The 19,429-nt window shown below is 40.3% G+C and overlaps 1 protein-coding gene across 1 annotated transcript in view; it reads right to left on the bottom strand.

The window, feature by feature from the left end:
- Positions 1 to 19,429, bottom strand: part of MYO18B (myosin XVIIIB) — a 758,252-nt gene that overhangs the window by 562,867 nt on the left and 175,956 nt on the right. The window contains exon 14 of the mRNA XM_044275382.1: positions 7,544 to 7,714. Within this exon, the coding sequence (XP_044131317.1) occupies positions 7,544 to 7,714 (171 nt within the window). The remainder of the gene's footprint in view (positions 1 to 7,543; positions 7,715 to 19,429) is intronic.

Raw genomic sequence — 19,429 nt, 5'->3', positions numbered from 1 at the left:
GTTGCTGAGTGTAAAATGATCACCTGGTACCCCAGTCAACAAGTGACTAGTGATGATCGAGCACCAAAGTGCTTGGGTGCTCTGTTGCTCGAGTAGGACACTTTGGGATGCTCAGGTGCTGCACAGAGCACCAGAGCACAATGAAAGTCAATGGGAGAACCAGAGCATTAAACCAGTCACCCCCTGCTCTGAAGAGGGGAGGGTGTCTGGTTCACAGGAAAATTGATGGAAACACCACTGAAATGGTTCGGGAACAGCATGGGGAGGATGTCTGGATGCATCTTGGACTCCCAGGTCGCTGCTGGGAACAATGTTATCCGAGTAGTACGCCACTTTTACATAATCACAATAATACGCACAAAACCGAAGATAAAATCGATTTTAGAGGAAAAATTGTTAGGAAGCATTCTTTCCTGTATATTTACTTGTATATAAAGTGCAAGTGCTGCCAAAAACTACAAGGAAAAAGCACTCCGATACAACCTGTATATCACATAAAGGAGGGCCTCATTCACATTGTGGTACAATTGTTCAGGTAGTGGGACTCCTACACTCATAAAGCCTATGCACTAAGTGAAAGGGCTGCCAAAAATTACAAGGAACCGGCAGTCCAATACACCCTTTATTACACATAAAGGACAGCATCATACACACCCTTGAAAAATTATGTTTGATGGCCTGCTGGTGACCCTCAGAAACATTAGGAGCAAGGGCCTGCTGGTGACCCTCTAAAACATTAGCGGTGAGGGTCTGCTGCTGAGCTGACCCTCTAAACATTAGGGGTGAGGGCCTGCTGCTGATCTGACCATCTAAAAAATTAGGGGTGAGGGTCTGCAGCTGAGCTGACCCTCTAAAACATTAAGTGTGAGGGCCTGCTGTTGATCTGACCATCTAAAACATTTAAGGCGAGGGCCTGCTGCTGATATGACCATATAAAAAATTAGGGGTGAAGGTCTGAAGCTGATCTGATCATCTAAAAAATTAGGGTTGAGAGTCTGCTGCTGAGCTGACCCTCTAAAACATTAGCTGCGAGGGCCTGCTGCTGATCTGACCATCAAAAAAATTAGGGGTGAGGGTCTGCTGCTGAGCTGACCCTCTAAAACATTAGCTGCGAGGGCCTGCTGCTGATCTGACCATCTAAAAAATTAGGGGTTATCTCCCTCCAATCTTCTATAACATACAGTCCCATGTAAAAAACATATCTTTCTTATAGTCTTCTATAACATACAGTCCTATTTAACTGACACTCCTCCCCTCTCTTCAGCCACTCTAACATAGTGTCCCAGTTAAATAACATATTTCCCTCCCACTAAGCAGGGAGGAAGTATAATTGGGAGAACCACATCTCCCAGCATTTCTCTGACACTTACATTCATTCCATAGCATCACAGGTCTCCACTGCTGAGCGCTGCCTCTTTCTGCACTGTTCACATGACGGTGAACTCATCACAGGTCCTACCTCCACTACCACTGCTGAAAAGATCACATGACTATGATGTCATCGAAGATCCTTCAGCTATGGAGCGTAGGCACAAATGGGCAGCAGATTTGCAGTAAGTGGAACTGGGTCACCACATATGTTCTGCTAGAGCATGTGATAATTGTACTCAATACTGAGCGACAGTGGGGGTGGACCTGGGCACGTGAAAGTATGTCTGGGTGGTTTATCAGGGTCAATATAAGATTCAACAGGGCTACATATGATAGGGTTACCCTTTTCAGGTTGGTAGATCTGTAAAGGACAGGGCAGTGTTTAGTAGAAAGACATACAACTCTGCATATATCTTATCTCATATCTCTATCATTAGGCACTAAGGAAGAATTGACAGTAATGGATTTCTGATACCAAACTTCACTGGTTTCTCCTTACTTTAGACTGGTCACCTGGTCTTTTAAACCCATGAATCTATTTGATATCTGTCAATCCACCTCTTTACTGCCCTTGATAATTCTGATAATACCACGGTGAACTTAATTTATACAGCTCTAGTTTATAAAAAAAAAAATCTGTAAAAAACATTACTCCTATATAGTCCTTTTCTATTGTAGTTGCTTTTTGTCAGTCATTGTAGAAAGAGCAATCTCAGTGCACACCTGATTACTGTACTTCATATACCGGTAATTTAGTCTACATTGCTTCTACGTATACTAAATTATAGCACCGCATATGATGCAGTGTGATATCATGGCTTACACAATTGTTAGTTGGGAACTTGGAGAACCAAAGCATGTGTCTGAAGAACTGGGGATCAAATACATCTAAACTATAGTGACATAACTCAATAAAGTTCATAAAGCAAGCTGAAACAGCAGAATATATAATATAGAAATTAGAAACGTAATTGCATTTTTTGGGAAGGCCTGTGCCACTTATGCCTTTTTCATTGCCTTGACTTAAATGTAACAGAAAGCTGTACGCAAATATTTAGAATATAGTGCTATATATTCGTTATATCGAATATTCAGCATTTTGTTCCATCTGAACACATGATTCCTCCCTTTTTCTTGCTTGTGGGCCAATGAGAAGGAAGCAATGTCAGGTTCACAACAATACTTAGTGCACCAATCAGTAATCTGTAGTCAGACCTGCTAAAATGTGAAGTTGCACGTAGTGTGATAAAATATTCTAATCACTGTCAATTAGCGCAATCGCGAATATATTAGAGCACTTGACTCTAGCTGCATATAAAGCTATTCTAATGTTCTGCCGTGCCAACCATTTTCTCCAGTCTTAGGAAACTTATACCAGCTTGAAAAATGTAGCAAAAGTGACCCACGCCTGTATTTCACGTTATGAATTCGATTTTTACATTGCAGATTTATCGCATTTAATAAAATAATCTCAAATTCTCATATATGACGAATATTCTACCAAATATTTGTGAAATATTGCAAATTTGAATATAGCCCCTGCTGCTCATCACTACTGAATACAATTAGAAAGATTTCCTAATGTTGTTTAAAATTTAAACAGCACAAACTTGGATGAGGCAATCAGAAGATCCATATTTATCACAGTGGCACGTGGTGTGTGATCGATTTGGCTCATCTTGCAAAAACATAGACACTTATCTCTGCCTTGTGCCAGCTCAAGCCTGGCTCACTTTACACAGTTAAACTGTTGCATGCCATTAATAAATGCGGCTTATTTTAAGAATCCACCTAGCCATACCCCCTCTTCTAGACACTTTACAAAAGTGTCTAGTGAGGCACAAAACGTATATTAAGCATTCAATAAATGGCACAGGGTGTGTACCAGAATTCTGCTGCAGCTTGATTAGTAAATCTGCCCTATTGAGCTAGACTAGAACATTTATATAAACTGTATAGAGACTGCATGATTTACTCTAGTAGAAGATGTTCATGCACAATTCTTCTGTTAACAAATACGCTAAACTTGGTAAGAAAAGCTGTAGGTCAAATTATTTTCGTCATAAGAAAGAAAAACTGTAGAAAATTGAGAATTATCAAACCAAATGGTCTTTATCAGATGCCAATTTCTATGCTTGTACATATGAAATCCTAGCAGAGGACTATCTGTTCACCCGGCTTAGTTGCTAGGAAACACCACCTTAGATCAGCATTCAGACTTTCCTCTGCTTGGCAGATATCTGAATAATATTATTAGACCGCAAATACCAAAGGGCCCAGGCCAAGCATTTCCATGCAAATAGTTAATCTCTTTTGAGAATGTGACCGAAAGTCTAGCAAAGAATTGCAGAAAGGATATTATAAAACACTATCCCATGAGGTACAGTATAATAGATGCATAACTGAAAAATTTTGATTTAACCAGCCCGGGTTGCCCATTTTCAATCGCAAACTGCACAGAGATTTTGTATAGACAGACATTTCATCCATTCACTGCTCTACATTGTATCCTCCTGAAATGTCTTAATACATTTTCCCAAATTTGCCGAGGTAGACTAATTGTGCTAAGAAATTAAAATATACTCAGTTAAAGGGGTTGTTCAAGCATTTAACTATATAACCTACCCACAGAGCTGTGCTGGGAGGGTTGCCATGCTGGTGAACCTATCAATGTCATCGGAAGCTTAGGCAATCAGGTTTCTGTTTCTGTGTCCAATCCCAGAGCTAGGGGAGGATTTAAGACTGCTGATTCCTAAGAGATTTGCCTTTGACTTTGTTGTATTCTGGCTCTATACTGTGTGATATCCTATGCCTATATATTGACAGTCCTGCTGATTTGACTACTGGCTTGCTTATGAATAACTCCATGTCTGCTGTTCCTACTTATAGTGACCCTCCTGCTGAACTGCCTACTGGCTTGTTTTTGGATTAACCCTTTGCTGCATAGAACATGTCTTCCTCTCCAAAATTTTTACCCTGCTTGCCTACTTCTCTTGTACCCCCATGGTCATTCTGATGAGTCTGCCATAGGGCTGCAACGAGTACTCGATTACATTTTTTGCATCGAGGGCTCGTTTTTGTCACGTGACCATGGAGTGGGAATAAAGTGCTTGTTATTACTCTCGCTCTGTGGTCTCCCTCTGGCCTGCAATGTACTCAGAATACTCACCTTTCCAGAAGGGGGCCTCTGGACACTCCACAGCACGTCCATGGTCCCGTGCTGCACTGATCTCCTGACGTATGCACCCCGTGACCTGACACGCTGTGTGACGTCAGGCCCAGCAGAGCAGCGCGGAACTATGGAGTGTTTACGGCCTGCTGTAAACGTAAGTTGGTGACACCGAGGGGGTGGGGGCGCGACTAAGGCCGGTCGCCCGGATGTAACCTGTGTCCCTAGCAGCAATGTGTATCTGTCCTCACAGCAGCCTTTGGTAAAGAACCTAGGGGTAGCCTTAGCATAGAACTCCCAAAGAACAAATTAAAAGTGTAGTATCTTTAGGGGTCTAACCACAGGGACTCTTACTGATCATAAAAACATGGGATTCTGAGCCCCCCTGTATGATTGTAGTTGCTGTTGGGCATCACACTGCACTCCCCTGCTCTTCTGTTTGTAAGAGCTGACAGAGTGAAACCAGAAGCAGGAAAGCATGACAAAGCACTGGACTTTCTGCATACAGCACTCACAGTTGGCAGACAAATTCGGTGTGAGTCAGGAAAGTTTAGCAGTTTTCTTTGTTCTGCTTCCTGCTTGTGATTGTTAGAGTTTTCCCTGTCACTCTTATACACCAGAAGCAGGAAAAGACAAGGTGGATCAGCATCTCATAGAATACACTGGAAACTCTGCAATATAAGTACCTCGCTGCTCTAGAAAAAATCATGTGCAGAGCAAGAGCAGTATGATGAGCTTGCTCTCCTCTCTGCCTCTTAAAAAATGAAGGCTGCACACAAGACCCATAAGACTGAATTAGGTAAACCACTTCTGAGGGTAAGAAGGAGCCAAGAAGGTGGACAGACCATATATGGCACACCAACTAGCACATTATATTTTCCTTTATCAACAGTCAATGCTACACTATACACCCAAAGCTATATTACCCCCAAAATTGTGGTGCTTCATTGCCTAATCCTATTTAGGAAACTTCCACCATCCCATCTCTATATAAAATATTCAGTAATAAAGAAATATCGTTATTCGCATAGGCTTGAATTAATAACTACCTAAGTACATTTAAGGAATATTTCTAAATTTTCAAATGTGTAGCTCTAGGCCTATTGAGAAGGAAAGGTTATATTTTTCTACAGGATAGATGACTGTTGATAAAAGTTAAGATGGAACAAATTAGTTAGGTCCCAGAGAAGCACTGATTAAATTCAGTCATTAGAGTACATGAGATATAGCTTTACATAAAAAAGACCTATTTAACTTTTAAAATCTTTGTTTGCATACTTAAGATGCTTTCAATAAGTACATTTTACAGCGCAAGTGCACAATTTAGCAATGTCTTACTTGGCGTCAATGTCTTCATAGTTGAAAAGCTTAGTATATTTTATATATATATTTTTATATATATATATATATTGTAGGAAGGCGCAAGGGACAGTTGTTGATGGAAGGTATGTGTCACTGAGGTTCCTGGCCTTGGTGGAGTAACAGACAGTTTTCATGTGTCAGCAACTGTTTGACACCTTGCTATTTAGTATAGCTGTAATAGCTGATCCGGAATGGCTCTTACTGGCAGTAGTCAAAGTGTTGGGTGGGTGGCTACTCCCCACGTTCCAGGCTGGGTTTTGAGAGGCCTATAAAAAACAGCCAGAAGTGTCTCTCTCTGACATTGGAGCTCTGGCAATCTCTGTGGGATCTGAGCCTTGTGCCAGGCTGGAGGCCTGAATCCGGGAGGACTGCTCTGTCCTGTGCTATGCCGACCGGGTGTGGATTAACACCCAGGATAAAAGGTCACTGTTTTTGCTGTATGAACTGTCTAGGTGTGAACGAACACCAAAACTGCAAGTGGACTGTTGTACTGTTTTGTTGCCATAAGTGTGAATAAAACACTGACGTTTTTGAGTTACAAACTGGTCTTTGCCTCTATACTGCGTCCAATACTCCTGTCTACCAGAGCGAATCCCCACAATATTTATATACAAATCATAAATAAAAGTTGTAATAGATCAGAAAAAGATGGCTGCTTTCAGAAACAGCACCAAACGTATTCTAGTACTGCAGCACAGCATCATTCAAAAGAACAGAACTGCAATTGTCCAATAGAGACAAAATAAGTAAATACAGGATATACTATTGTGCACTTCATAAACTACTTTACAATAACCATTACCAACTTGCCAAACATTAAAGGGGTGTCCAGTTTGTTTTTATTTGCTACCCAGCCATCTGTCCCCATGGAAAAATCCATATTCACCTGTTCCCCGTTCCAATCTGGCACCTGGCTCTCTTCATTGGTCTTCTGATCCTCATTTGTCAACTCCCACATGGGTGGGTTCACATCTGCCACTGCAGCCAATGACTATCCTCAGCAGTGATGTGTTCCAGTGCCGCATGTAAACTCAGCAGCAGACCAGAGCAGCGGGGAGAAGGTGAGTATGGATTTTTCTACAAGTACAGCTGTCTGGGATGCAAAGTTTAAAAAAAAAAACGGAATAGTCCCTTTAAGCATTTCTAGCATTTTAAATGACAGTTTATGGGTCCTGAAAAATAATTCCCTAAAAATGAAATTCCTGTTTTCATGGTAGGGTATGCTATAGCATTAGGTTACTCAAGAACAAGCAATTTGTGTAATGCTGGACACCGTATAAGACATGTGCATAAAAAATGTCAATGGTGTTTACCATTTTGCTCCATGGTCTGTTATCCACTATGACCTCTCCAGTACTTGCACCAGACAATTAACATTGCTTATGCAAATTAGACCTAAAGAACATGCCATTTGGTTGCAACAACTTGGCTCTGACATAAATACATTGAGGTTCCTCTTATATCTATACATAACAGTATCACTATTTTGCTCTAGCACTCCTAAGGTTAGGGTTGAGTGTGTATAGGAGGCTGACAAGGCAGGACTATATCATCAATTACCAACACATACTTATCTATAAAATGCTAAAAAAAAATAAAAAAATAAAAAAAATAAACCTTTTCTACTCCCAGTTACCATACCTGACTTGACATCTTCTTCTTGGTTACCACCTCTTGTGCCTTGTGTTACTTGTTCAATGATGTGCTTGAGATGGTGTTTGAAGACAGCAGTGGAAAGCTCCTCACAATCACACCCCAACACACTGGCGGCCTTGTTTGCCCACTCAAATCGCATGAACTGCTTCCTGCCAACTGAAAGAGAAAGCACTTGTTCATACTTCTTATAATGAAACATTTTACAAATATTACGTCAAATTAAGAAATGTTTTCTTATATTAATATGTACATGTTTTTGAGCACAATATATTTTAGAGTAGACTGTGCCTGGTTGTTTGCACAACAAAAGATGACATTTCAACAGTACACATCTAGAAGGAATAATAGTTTGTATCGACTTATGTTCTTTTCTTGTTATGTAACACAAATAACCTAATGAGAACATATAGTATTTCCTACAAAACAATTAATTATTTTGTTATAATATTCCTTTTGATTTGGACACCTTCAGGGCAATTTTTTATGACTGCATTTTTTTTTTTTCCTTAAATATTTTTTTTCACTAGATCTTTATTTAAAAAAATGTTCAGTTGCTTTTGAGTTACAAGAGTTAAAAAATCTGTCTGTTTGCAGAGTTTCACTTTTGAGTCCTGTTAGCTGACAGCTCTTGTGAAGCCTTATGATCTGACTAAAGATGAGCAAATTTCATGTTGTGAAATTCACTCACGCTTTGTTTGGTGGTAAAAGCAGAATTGCGTTATGGATTCCATTACCACTGACCATAACGCAATTCTATGACGGAATGCATAACGAAATGCCTTTAGAGGCATTCCGTTATTCATTCTGTCATAATAGAAGTCTATGGCCTGCATAATGGATCCGTCCCGTTTTTGTTATGCAGGAGAGGGCTCCACAGCATAACGGAAATGGGAAGGATCCCTTTTGCAGCCGATATACTTCTATTATGATGGAATGATTCCATCATAGAATTGCATTATGGTCCGTGGGAATGGAATCCATAACACAATTCTACTTTTACCACCAAACAAAGAGTGAACGAATTAAAAAGTAGGAAATTCGCTCATCTCTACTCCTGACCTCATAAACATTGATTTAAGCCATATTCTTAACAGTTTGATAATAATTTAGCTATAACGAGTATTTATGAGGTCAAAAATAAGGCTTCAAATAAGCCGTCAGCTGATGGGACTGAGATACTTTGCAAACAGACTGAATTTTTAACTCCTATATCTCAAAATTTGATTCGGCTGCTTCGCTGAATTTTGCAAAAAAAGTTGCTTAGTAACAAATTACTTCATCAATAGGCACATTTGTTTGTGAGTGGTCGGTGCAATGACAGGGAGTGGCACCCATCATTGTACCCCTCAGATGCCACGCTTATAACTGATCGCGGCATCTGACAGTTATAAGACAGTGTAAAATTTAAAAAATATATAAAAATCATACATACCGTAAAAAAAACTTACTTCGTTTGATCATGAAGAGCCGGCTGCCGCCATCTTGATTGCAGATCTAGATGGCGGCAGTTGGCTCTTCAGGCTCAAACAGAGTAGGTAAGTATGATTTAAAAAATTAAATTAACGCCATTTAGGGAAAATTGATTTGCAATCACAAAGCAAAAGGAAATTCAGCTTTGCGGTGAATAGAATTTTCCCTGGAAATTCGGATAGAAGTCCACACTAGTTATCTGTTTATCTGTAGAGATGGCCTTGCGGTTTGCCCGGTGGTCATTTTGCGGCAAACTTTGCTCGTTCGCGGTTCACCGAACAAGCGAACAAATGGAGAAGTCGGGGTCCAGGACGTCTTGCGGCAGGCCAGGAAAATCTCTGGCCATTTTAGAAGATCTTACACGGCCATGCGGCGACACCACCTGCCCATCAGACGTCTGATTTGTAACAGCCCAATGCGCTGGAACTCCACCTTGTATATGCTTGATAGGCTGCTAGATAGACTACCTGTACGAACTCCGCAGCAGGACAGGTTCTGAGGAGCTTGGTTTCTTTTCACCAGCCAGTGGCTGCTCATGTGCGACCAATGCAGTTATTATGCCCCCAGCAGCCCTAAATACCCTCTGACAAAACACTGGCAGCAGGGCAGGCCAGCACCTCCAAGGCGTAGAGTGCCAGTTCATGCCACATGTCCGGCTTGGACAAACAATAGTTGTAAGGCACAGAGGGATCATTGAGGACGCTGGCACGGTCTGCTACGTACTCCTTCACCATCTTCCAAAACTTTTCTCTCCTTGTGACACTAGACCGCGCAACAGGGTGTGGGTGCTGGCAGGGTGTCATGAAACTGTCCTAGGCCTTGGAGAGTGCTGCCTTGCCTCTGTTGGAACTGCTGTGTGTTCCGGTTTTTAGGCTCCCTGCCTGGATGGACACAGTGATGTCCTGCTTTTTAGTAGCTCACATTTAGACAGCAGCACTGTGCTGTCTGAGTGTGAGCTGCAGAAACTGACTGAGGCTTCTCTCACCCCCAGTCAGTCACTAGAGCCTGCATACATGGCTCCCTGTGGCTGACTGAGGGGGAGAGAAGCACCCCGACTGTCCCAGCTCAGCTTCCATTCAGAAAGTTCTTCCCTCTCCTCCCCCTGTTTTTTCCGACCTGCAATGGGGGCATGGCTTCACTGAGCCAAGGGCGTAGTTTATCCTTTTGGGGGCATGGCCGGTGAGGTTCGACTTTTTAGGATAAAGCCAGTGGCCACCCTACCTACAGCAGTGAAGAAAAATGGCTGGGTTGTTGTGTAAAACTGTGTGTATGTGGAGACTAAGGGCCTGCGAGCTTCTATTTGCTGATAAGGGTCATGTGACCTGGCTTCTATTGGCTAATGCATTTTTTGGGAATATCTCAGGAATGGTATGTGCTAGAGAGCTAAAACCTTCCCAGACATCTGATGTACCTGTGTGACAAATTTCGTGATTGTAAATGCGATGGTGCGGATTCCTTTAGCGGACATACACACACACATACATACACTCAGCTTTATATATTAGATATATCTGCTTTTTCCATATCCTGTGACTACCTGTTGGTACAGGAGGGAGGTGTTATCTCTGTATTCCCACATACACTCAATGCTATCAATCACTGATAACGTCTCCCTCCTGTATGATTCACAAGATGTGGAAAAAGCTAACATATAAAGGTATAAATTACAGGTTTTACTGAATATTTTTTCTACAAAACGATGTAACAATCTGCTCAGCTCCTCCTGTAACGTCTCTAAATTTGCTGTTGTACACAGCCTAATGTGCTGCTGCACAGTTCTTTTCCTGTGTGGCATTTACAAAAGATTTCCGCAGACACAGGAAATTTCTCTTTTGATGAATATTCCTTCAGCCTCTGTGTGAGTGAATGGACCACTTATACCACGGCAACATGATGCCTTAGAACCACTGTTTATCTTGTCACTTAGAAGACAGCAGCTTATGTCTGACAGAAAGACAACCCCTTATTGTAAGATTATTGTATGGTTCACTCATAAAAACACTTTCTTTATAAGCCTGATTGGAGAATTCCTGCAAAGAATGCCACAATATTTTTGCTAGCAATTTTGAATGCAATCTGTGAGAATCCTCTCTGTGTTATTTCATTGCTCAAGAGATGGTATCCATACCACCAAACCTTTTGGATGGTCAAAGAGGGCCGCCTATGGTTCATTGTGTGATAGATACATTTTTCCTGCAGATCTATACACTTCAATAGTTTTCTCTTGTGAAATAGCACAAAAATAATCAGAATAAAGAAATTTATAAAATCCCAACTGCATTAAATAATGAAATAATATAACAAAAATATGCTCTAATATACAGAGAGGAACCACAGAAACACTTTCTCGGTCAATATTGTGAATGTAATAATGCAAATGTATACCTCATATCAAAAAGAGGGACATTTAAGGAGCAAAGAGTGGCAGAGGGACTTGAGTTAAAAAGAAGGGCTGTCCCTCTAAAAGAGGAACACTTGGGAGGTCTGGGTATCATCTAGCCAGAAGTCAGGACTGAAGGAACATGACGATGCCAGTAGGGTTAGCCAAGGTACAAAGCAGATGTGAAGTTATGCACCAAGCCAATGTCAAAATCCAAAAAGTACTACCAGTATAGCAGACTAAATAGGAGGGCTTGAGTAAGACTGGGTCAGGAACATGGCTGTGGTCAGGACTCAATATTAGTATAATACAAAGCACAAAAAGACAGAAGACAGCTAGGTAAATTGAATGATCACTAGGTAAGGCTCTGCAGAGCTCAAATAGCTTTCAAATAGCTTGAAGTTATCTGAAGTTTTTCTTTACCTACGCAACTTAATGTAGGGGCCTCTGGAGACAGGTGCATTGCAGCCTGGAACTGGACAGTTACTGCCCAGTGGTGGAGAGGTCAAGGAGAAAAAGAATTAGGTTGCACAGTCATTAATTTGAAAGCTGACCATGACTGCACCCACCAGCAGGGACCAGCAGTGAGCAACACCAAGGACCTGAGACAGCAGTTAATAGAAAGTGCAAAATTCAATGAAGTAATGAAGATATTCAAGGCTGAGAGATGCAAGTGGTCAAAGACTCCTTAAACCCACACACAATGTGTCATGTCTGTATGTTAACCAAAATAATCTATTCAAACCCTTAACAACTTGCCTATTTTAGCCATAAAGGCCTGGCGTTTTTCCCCCCATCTTTTTCATCCTCCCATTGCAAAAACCAACCCATTTTATTTTTCAATTAGCTGTATAAGGGTTTGTTTTTTGCAGAACAATTTGTATTTTTAAATAGAATCATTTTGAGATCCAAATAATTTATTGATTAACTTTTATTAGATTTTTGGAGGGATGCAAAATAAAAAAAAACACTGAAATTCTACAATGCGGATTTCATTGCACAGCATTAAAGGAATTTTTAAGAGATTTTCTTACTAATGACCTATTCTCTGATCATGTGAGCACCACAGCCTTCTCTCTGCTTTTCCTAGACCGAATGATGACATTTCATCAATCACATGGCCTAGGAGCATCTCAGCCCCATTCAAGTGAATAGGGCTGAGCTGCAATACTAAACATAGCCGCTATACAATGTACGGCACTGTGCTTGGTAAGCTGCAAGTTGTGAGTGACACTGCCTTATCAAAACAGCTGATCGGTGGGGGTCCCAGATGTTGGACCCTCACCGATCAGATACCGATGACCTATCCTGAGGATAGGTCATCAGTAAAAAAAAATCTCAGAAAACTCTTTGTAACCTAAGTACAGATTAAACTTCAGTACAATTTTAACTTCAGTACAATTGCAATTTTTTTGAGGGAGCTGTGGAGGGGCTTACAATTTGCAAGATGAGTTGACATTTTGAACCCTTTTGGGGTTCATACTACTTTTGATAATTTTTTCCCCCTCATTTTAGGGTACAAAATTTCCTTCCCAACTCCAATGGTTGATTATGACCACTGCATCTACGTCAGGAAGGATTTAAAGGGATCAATCATTAATATTAACGACCCATCGTCTGGATAGGTCATTGATATCTGATTGGTGGTGTCTGACACCCGGAACCCCCACGGATCAGCTGTTTGACGATTACACCATTTCTAATTATTACACCACTTCTCATTTCCAGTGGATCGGTGGCATAGTGTAATTACAAGTACTGGCTCACTTGAACGGAGCGGGTACTTGTCTTACACTGTACTTCTGAGACAAAGAGCAGTGGAATGAAAAAGAAACTGTGCTCGCTTGGAGCACCGCCTCCTCATCAATCAGCTAATGAGCAGGGGGTACCGGGTATCGAATCCCTGCCAATCAGATATTGGTGACCTATCGGCTTGCAGTCCACTTTCCCATTTCAGTCACCTACACCCAAATGTAACCCCAATATTTCTTTAGTATATCTGATATAATTTTTAATCCTGTAACTATAACATTTACAGATTGCTTTGTATGTGATTTGGATGTTGATATATGACCCCAATATGTTGATGTTACCTTTTCTTAAAGAGGGATTTGTCAGGAGTCTCTCAGGGCCGCAAACTCTGCAGTAGCCTAGATTTAACAACAGAGGATTGTGCAACTACAATCAATACATTCTAATGAGATGAATGGTGCTAGTAAACTCGATCTGTGCGCTGTTTCAAGATGTTAAAAGGGCTTTTAATGGGATTAATTGACAAGCTGTCTTTTTACAATGCTGTCAAAAACAGCAGACAGATGTCCATAATTCATCGAGGTTTCCTGTATATAAAACTCCTTTTTATTTAATTAACAGGTACTTTGATTTAGTAGTAGAAAAAGCAATATTTAAAACAATGATTTTTTTATGAATGATCTAATGAGCACAAGTTACTTAGGCTGGGATTCCACATTCAGGATTTTTTATGCAGTTTTTGAAGCCGAAGCCAGGAGTAGATCGAAAAAAAATCTGTCTCCACATGCAGTACCCCAGACCTGGGGGGTTCTGCAAATGTATATAAATATGTATTTTGTTTTGTATTTTATTGTATTGGCCGTGTGTGCCAGCTAAAAGAGGCATGATTGGTAATGGTTGGCAGGATGTAAACACCCTCTTGTTAGGAGTTATTTGGTACTACTTCCTGCTAGAGAGAAGGAAAGGAAGTACAAGTGAGAGCTCCTACTCCTCACAACCAGATATGATTCTCCTGAGAGACCAACACTTCAGAGAGATCATCAAAATCAACAACACTACTTCCAGAAAGCATCAATGCGACAAGACAGCAGAGTAATCGGCGAAATTACAGATTTACAGTAAAGAGAGACTTTTATACATCTACTTCTGGCCCGATTCTTCAAACTACATTTCCACTGCACGGATCCCCAGGGAACAACTATCTGAGGGAGTTCCCCATAACATGTTATGATTGAGGGTGCTGATAAGACGCATCCAAAACGGGTCAATAATCAGAATGTGCCTGTTTGTTTCTTTTTTCACTTGGCTGAATTTTAACATGCTTCAATAAATATTGGGAGTTTTTACTGCAACCAAAGGCTGGACTTTTCTTACATTTGCTTGATGTTGGTGTTGTCCTGCAATCTCTGTGCCCCAGGTTCCTGTTTGTGAGCTGGCTATTTGGAACTTTGGACATATGGTGTACAGATCCAAAGTATATGGGGTCCATACTTTACAGGCTCAAAAAGTTTCCCTTTAAGCAGAATGTCAATCAAGGCAAAGTGGAAATGCTGAGAGCTAGGATAATTTGTCTATAATCCTCACTGTGGCACCACCAAGATGACTATTGATGAATGTCACATGGCTGCTTGTGACATCTTTTTCTCACTCCTAGTAAAACCAATTATTTCAACAGGAACACATCTAGAAAGGTATTTACAAGCAGTAGCATGTTGGTGGCTTAGGCTAATTTCACACTAGCACTAAAATGATCCAGCAAGCTGTTCCACATCCGACATTGCCAGAAGGGGTCGGAGCAGAAATATATTACTGGCAATTAGATAGTTTTAGTTAGTTTGCCAGAGTCCCGGCAGTTAGCTAGAAATAGTTCAGAGTAGTGTTAGGAAAAGAGGTTTGAAATTTAAAAAAAAATCTAAAAAAATATATATACAAAAATTAAATTAAATATATATATTGTTTATATATATATGTATTGTTTTTTCAGACATACTCACACCGAAGGCACTTTAGAAAACTGATGAACCTAAATGGTGGATGATGAGCCCACGAAAAAAATTAACTCTGTTATGTTATTTTCTTGTCTTTGGATTCCATGCGTATGTCCTGTTTAGATATAATATACACGGGAGTAATTTTTTTTTATATATATTTTTTCTCATGTAGCTGCTAAATATCTGCTTTACAATATCGTTCTGTTACAAGGAGGAGTACCCTCACAGTTACACATGGAAGCAGGGCAAATTCCTACAATGCTGATGACACTGACGTGCCGCTAGCATTGGGGTGATGATCGGATTTGGGTTTATCATTTTGAAAAAGATGCTGACTCATCCGAGCTGCACTATAGTGGTAATTAACCACAGTAACTGATTTTGTGGAAAGAAGAAGACAGCCGGCTACAGGGATAATGATCATCTCCCTTACCAGATTCCCTCTTCTAACATGGCGGCTATTAGCATGATGTTGCTACTGCGCATGCGCCGCTGTGTGCAGTCGTCGATGGGAGGAGATGGTGATGCACTAATGGGTGCGCCGCTAATGTCATTAGTGGGCGGCACCGTTGTGCCTCGGCATGTCCCCCAGTGATGACGTCACGCAACCGGGACATGCGCATTGGACTCCTGAGGACGCGCCGATCGGCGCGTTGGTATATGTGGGCGACATCATTTCCCCAGGTAGTAATTCATTAGACTTCTCTATTTGCACATGTGCATTATTACAGTTGATGCACCAATGATATAGCGATGTGTTGCAGGTGTAACCAATCTTGTATCTTATGGTGTTTCCATATGTAATTTGCCATATTATGGAGGTCATTTTATGTAATGCACAAGACACTTTATCAATTATGATCATTATGCGGTTTTTGCACATATTTGTATATTGTAGACATGGATCATTTTTAAAGTATCAATTATGTTGTTTGATTAATTGTATGTATTGACACACCTTTATATACCTGTTATCCACTGTTCACCAATGCTTTAAAAAGGCTCATGCTTGAGCCGAAACGTCGCTTTTGCCATCACATGGGTGATTAAAAACATCTTTTGAGAAGATATGCTTGGAGTGCAGTCCGATTTTTTTACTTTCTATAAGTGGGTAAGCACCTGTTACCATACTTGGATTTTGCACCCGTTTTTTCCTTTTGTACTATTTGAGGGTGGTGTTGCCAGTGGTTTCTTTTTCCTATATATATATATATATATATATATATATATATGTATATATTGTTGGGACCAGTGTTAGAGTTAGGGGTTTGAAAAATAAATTTTTTAAAATATATATATATAAAAAGTTGTAGTTTGCATCATATAAAATGGCTGAGCGTATGTATACGACAGAGGAGGCATACGCATTTATCTGTTCTGATACAGAAAGTGCAAGCGAGACAGAACAGTTTTAAATTTCGTCATCGTCCACAGTGATGACGAGCCACAGCAAAGTCGCGAGACTCTTTGCCTGGCACTAGCGCCATTGACCCCGAATGGATGCCCACAGAGTCATATACTCCATCTGTTCCAGAATTGAATTCTGTCACAGGCATCCATTATGATGTTGTGAGGTTTAGGGGGGTGGAATTTTTAAAAAAATCTCCTTATCAGAAGAACTGCTAAATTTGATGGTTGAGCAGACCAATTTATATGCTGCTCAATTCATCGCTAGTCACCCCACCTCATATTACGCCAAGAATGGCGTATGGTGCCCTGCTGTTGTGGCGGACATTTTACAATTTTGGGACCTCCTTCTAAATATGGGTCTCATTAAAAAAAACACTATGAGATCTTATTGGTCATCTGATACCCCTAGGAACAGGAAAGTAATGACAAGACAGCGATTTGAGACAATACTGCGATTTCTTCATAGTGCTGACAACACACAATGCCCCCCACGTGATGACCCCAGCCATGACAGGCTTTATAAAATTAGGCCCTTTATAAACTATTTACATGAAAAATTTAAAGAGGCCTACACCCCAGAAAAAAATATTGCCGTGGCTTCAATTTTGCCAATATTTGCCAAGGAAGAGGGCATGATTTAGGCTAAAAAATTATAAGCTCTGTGAGAGAGGATCTGGCTACACCTATAAATTTAGAGTGTATGAAGGCAAAGATACAGAGTATTGCCCTTCTGAATGCCCACTTTGCCTCCATGTGGCAGGTAAAAAAGTTTGGGATCTTTTGAACCCTCTTTAAGGGGTACCACTTGTACATCGACAATTATTACACCAGCGTACCCCTTTTCTGATGCCTTTCAGTCAGAAAGACGGTCACATGTGGTACCATACGCCGCAATCAAAGAGGCCTGCCCAAGCCTTTTGTGAACCAAAAATTGAAGTCTAGGGAAATAAAGGGTCTTTGCAATGAGGACATCTTACTTGTAAAATATTGAGACAAAAAAGATGTCCTCATAATTATTGTTGATTACGAATATTCAAATTAGAATTTTTATCGTGAATATAGGTACTTCGAAAATTTCGCGAATATTTCGAATATAGTTATAGATATTCGTAATTTTGAATATTCTATTTTTTTTTTCATCAGTACACATGATCCCTTCCTGCTTCTAGCTTGTGGGCCAATAAGAAGGCTGCAATATACTTGACTTTAGGAGTAGTATGTTTGCGAATTTTGCTCTATATTCGTTTTTTCGAATATTCGCTATATTGCTATATATTCTTGTTTTAGAATATTACGAATATTCGAAAAAACTAAGATAGCAATATAGTGAATATTCAAAAGAAATCAAATATAGAGCAATTTAGCTAATATAGTGCTAATCTTCTTTGTCTAATAGTTGTAAATTGAAAAATTCGCAATAAAAATTTGAATCCGAAAATCCTAATTACGAAAAATCGCATATTACACAATCATTACCTTGCCGATTTTTTGAGAAATAAAATCATGAATTTTCAAATTTTCGAATATTCGACGAATATTCTAAAAAATATTCGCGAAATATCGCGAATTTGAATATGACCCCTGCCGCTCATCACTACTCATAATGACATCTATACATCCAGACAGTAACAGCCCTGTTCCTGTGCGCGGCACAAATACCACTGTCTGTAAGCCTGTCTGCATACAGGATTACAATAAATATATGGGTGGGGTGGACCTTGCAGACCAAATGCTGCAGCCCTATAGCACGGTCAGGAAAACCCGCATTTGGTATAAGACACTTGCAGCCCACCTTATGCAAGTAGCCCAGTATAATTCTTTTGTCGTGTTCCAAAAAGCAGGAAACCAAGGATCATATCTTGACTTTGCATTAAGCAGTGTTTCCGCATTTAACATACTTCCCTAGATTATTAATTTAATCAAATTACTTTTTTTTAACTTCTTTTATGCACTTTTGGCCATTTTTAATTTATCATGCAATCCACTATTTTTAACACTCCACATTTCATTATATTGTTAGCCAATTATAATTTGGAAAATTTAGACAAACTCCAAAATGTAAAAATAAATTCTCATTATACCCCTAGATAAATACCGTAAAATAATAACATTCTCACTAAACCCCTAGATGAATACTTTAGGGGGTGTCGTTTTCAAAATGGGGTCACATTTTTGGGTATCTCAGGGTAATTTCAAATGCGACACAGCGCCTGAAAATTATTCCAGTGAAATCTGCCCTCCAAAAACCCAGTAGTGTCCCAGTCACACAGTGAGGAGGTTCTCAGCAGTAAGTTTGTGTTGACGTCACTGTTTATTTTTCCCTTCTTCTGATCCGTCAGTGGAAGAACCCAAAAAAAATATATATTTACAGATCCTGTCTTTTGAGCTCGGTCTTCACACAGTCAGTATTTTGTCAGTAGTTGATCAGTATTTATAAAGCAAAAACAGGAGTGGGACCAAAACCGAGATGACATGTGATGGAAATATTTGCATGTCTTCTCTTTTTGGACCACTCCGGCTTTTGGCTTCCAAATCAAGATGAAACCCTGATGCTAAATACTGACCACGTGATCAAGGCCTTATGGATGCTCCTCTTGTGATTTTAATTTTTCAGTTCTTGTGGCAGATCAGAAGAAAGGTAAAATAAACACAGATGTCAACAAGGCCAAACAGGGACACTAGTGGCCCCAGAACAGACCAGTGAGGGTGGCAACAGCATGAGGAGTCCACATAATAGCCCAGTCACAGAGTGTGAAGGGGTGGGCAACAGCAGGGGCAGTAACAGGACAAGATGGTGGCAGTAGAAGAAGATGGCAACAGAGGCTGCAGGTGTGTGGCATCAGGTGGGTGGCAACTTCAGAATAGTGC

This window comes from Bufo gargarizans, chromosome 1, assembly GCF_014858855.1.
Source record: "Bufo gargarizans isolate SCDJY-AF-19 chromosome 1, ASM1485885v1, whole genome shotgun sequence".
Lineage (NCBI taxonomy): Eukaryota > Metazoa > Chordata > Amphibia > Anura > Bufonidae > Bufo > Bufo gargarizans.
The sequence above is the reverse complement of the archived record's forward strand: the minus strand, read 5'-3'. Positions and strand labels throughout refer to the sequence as shown.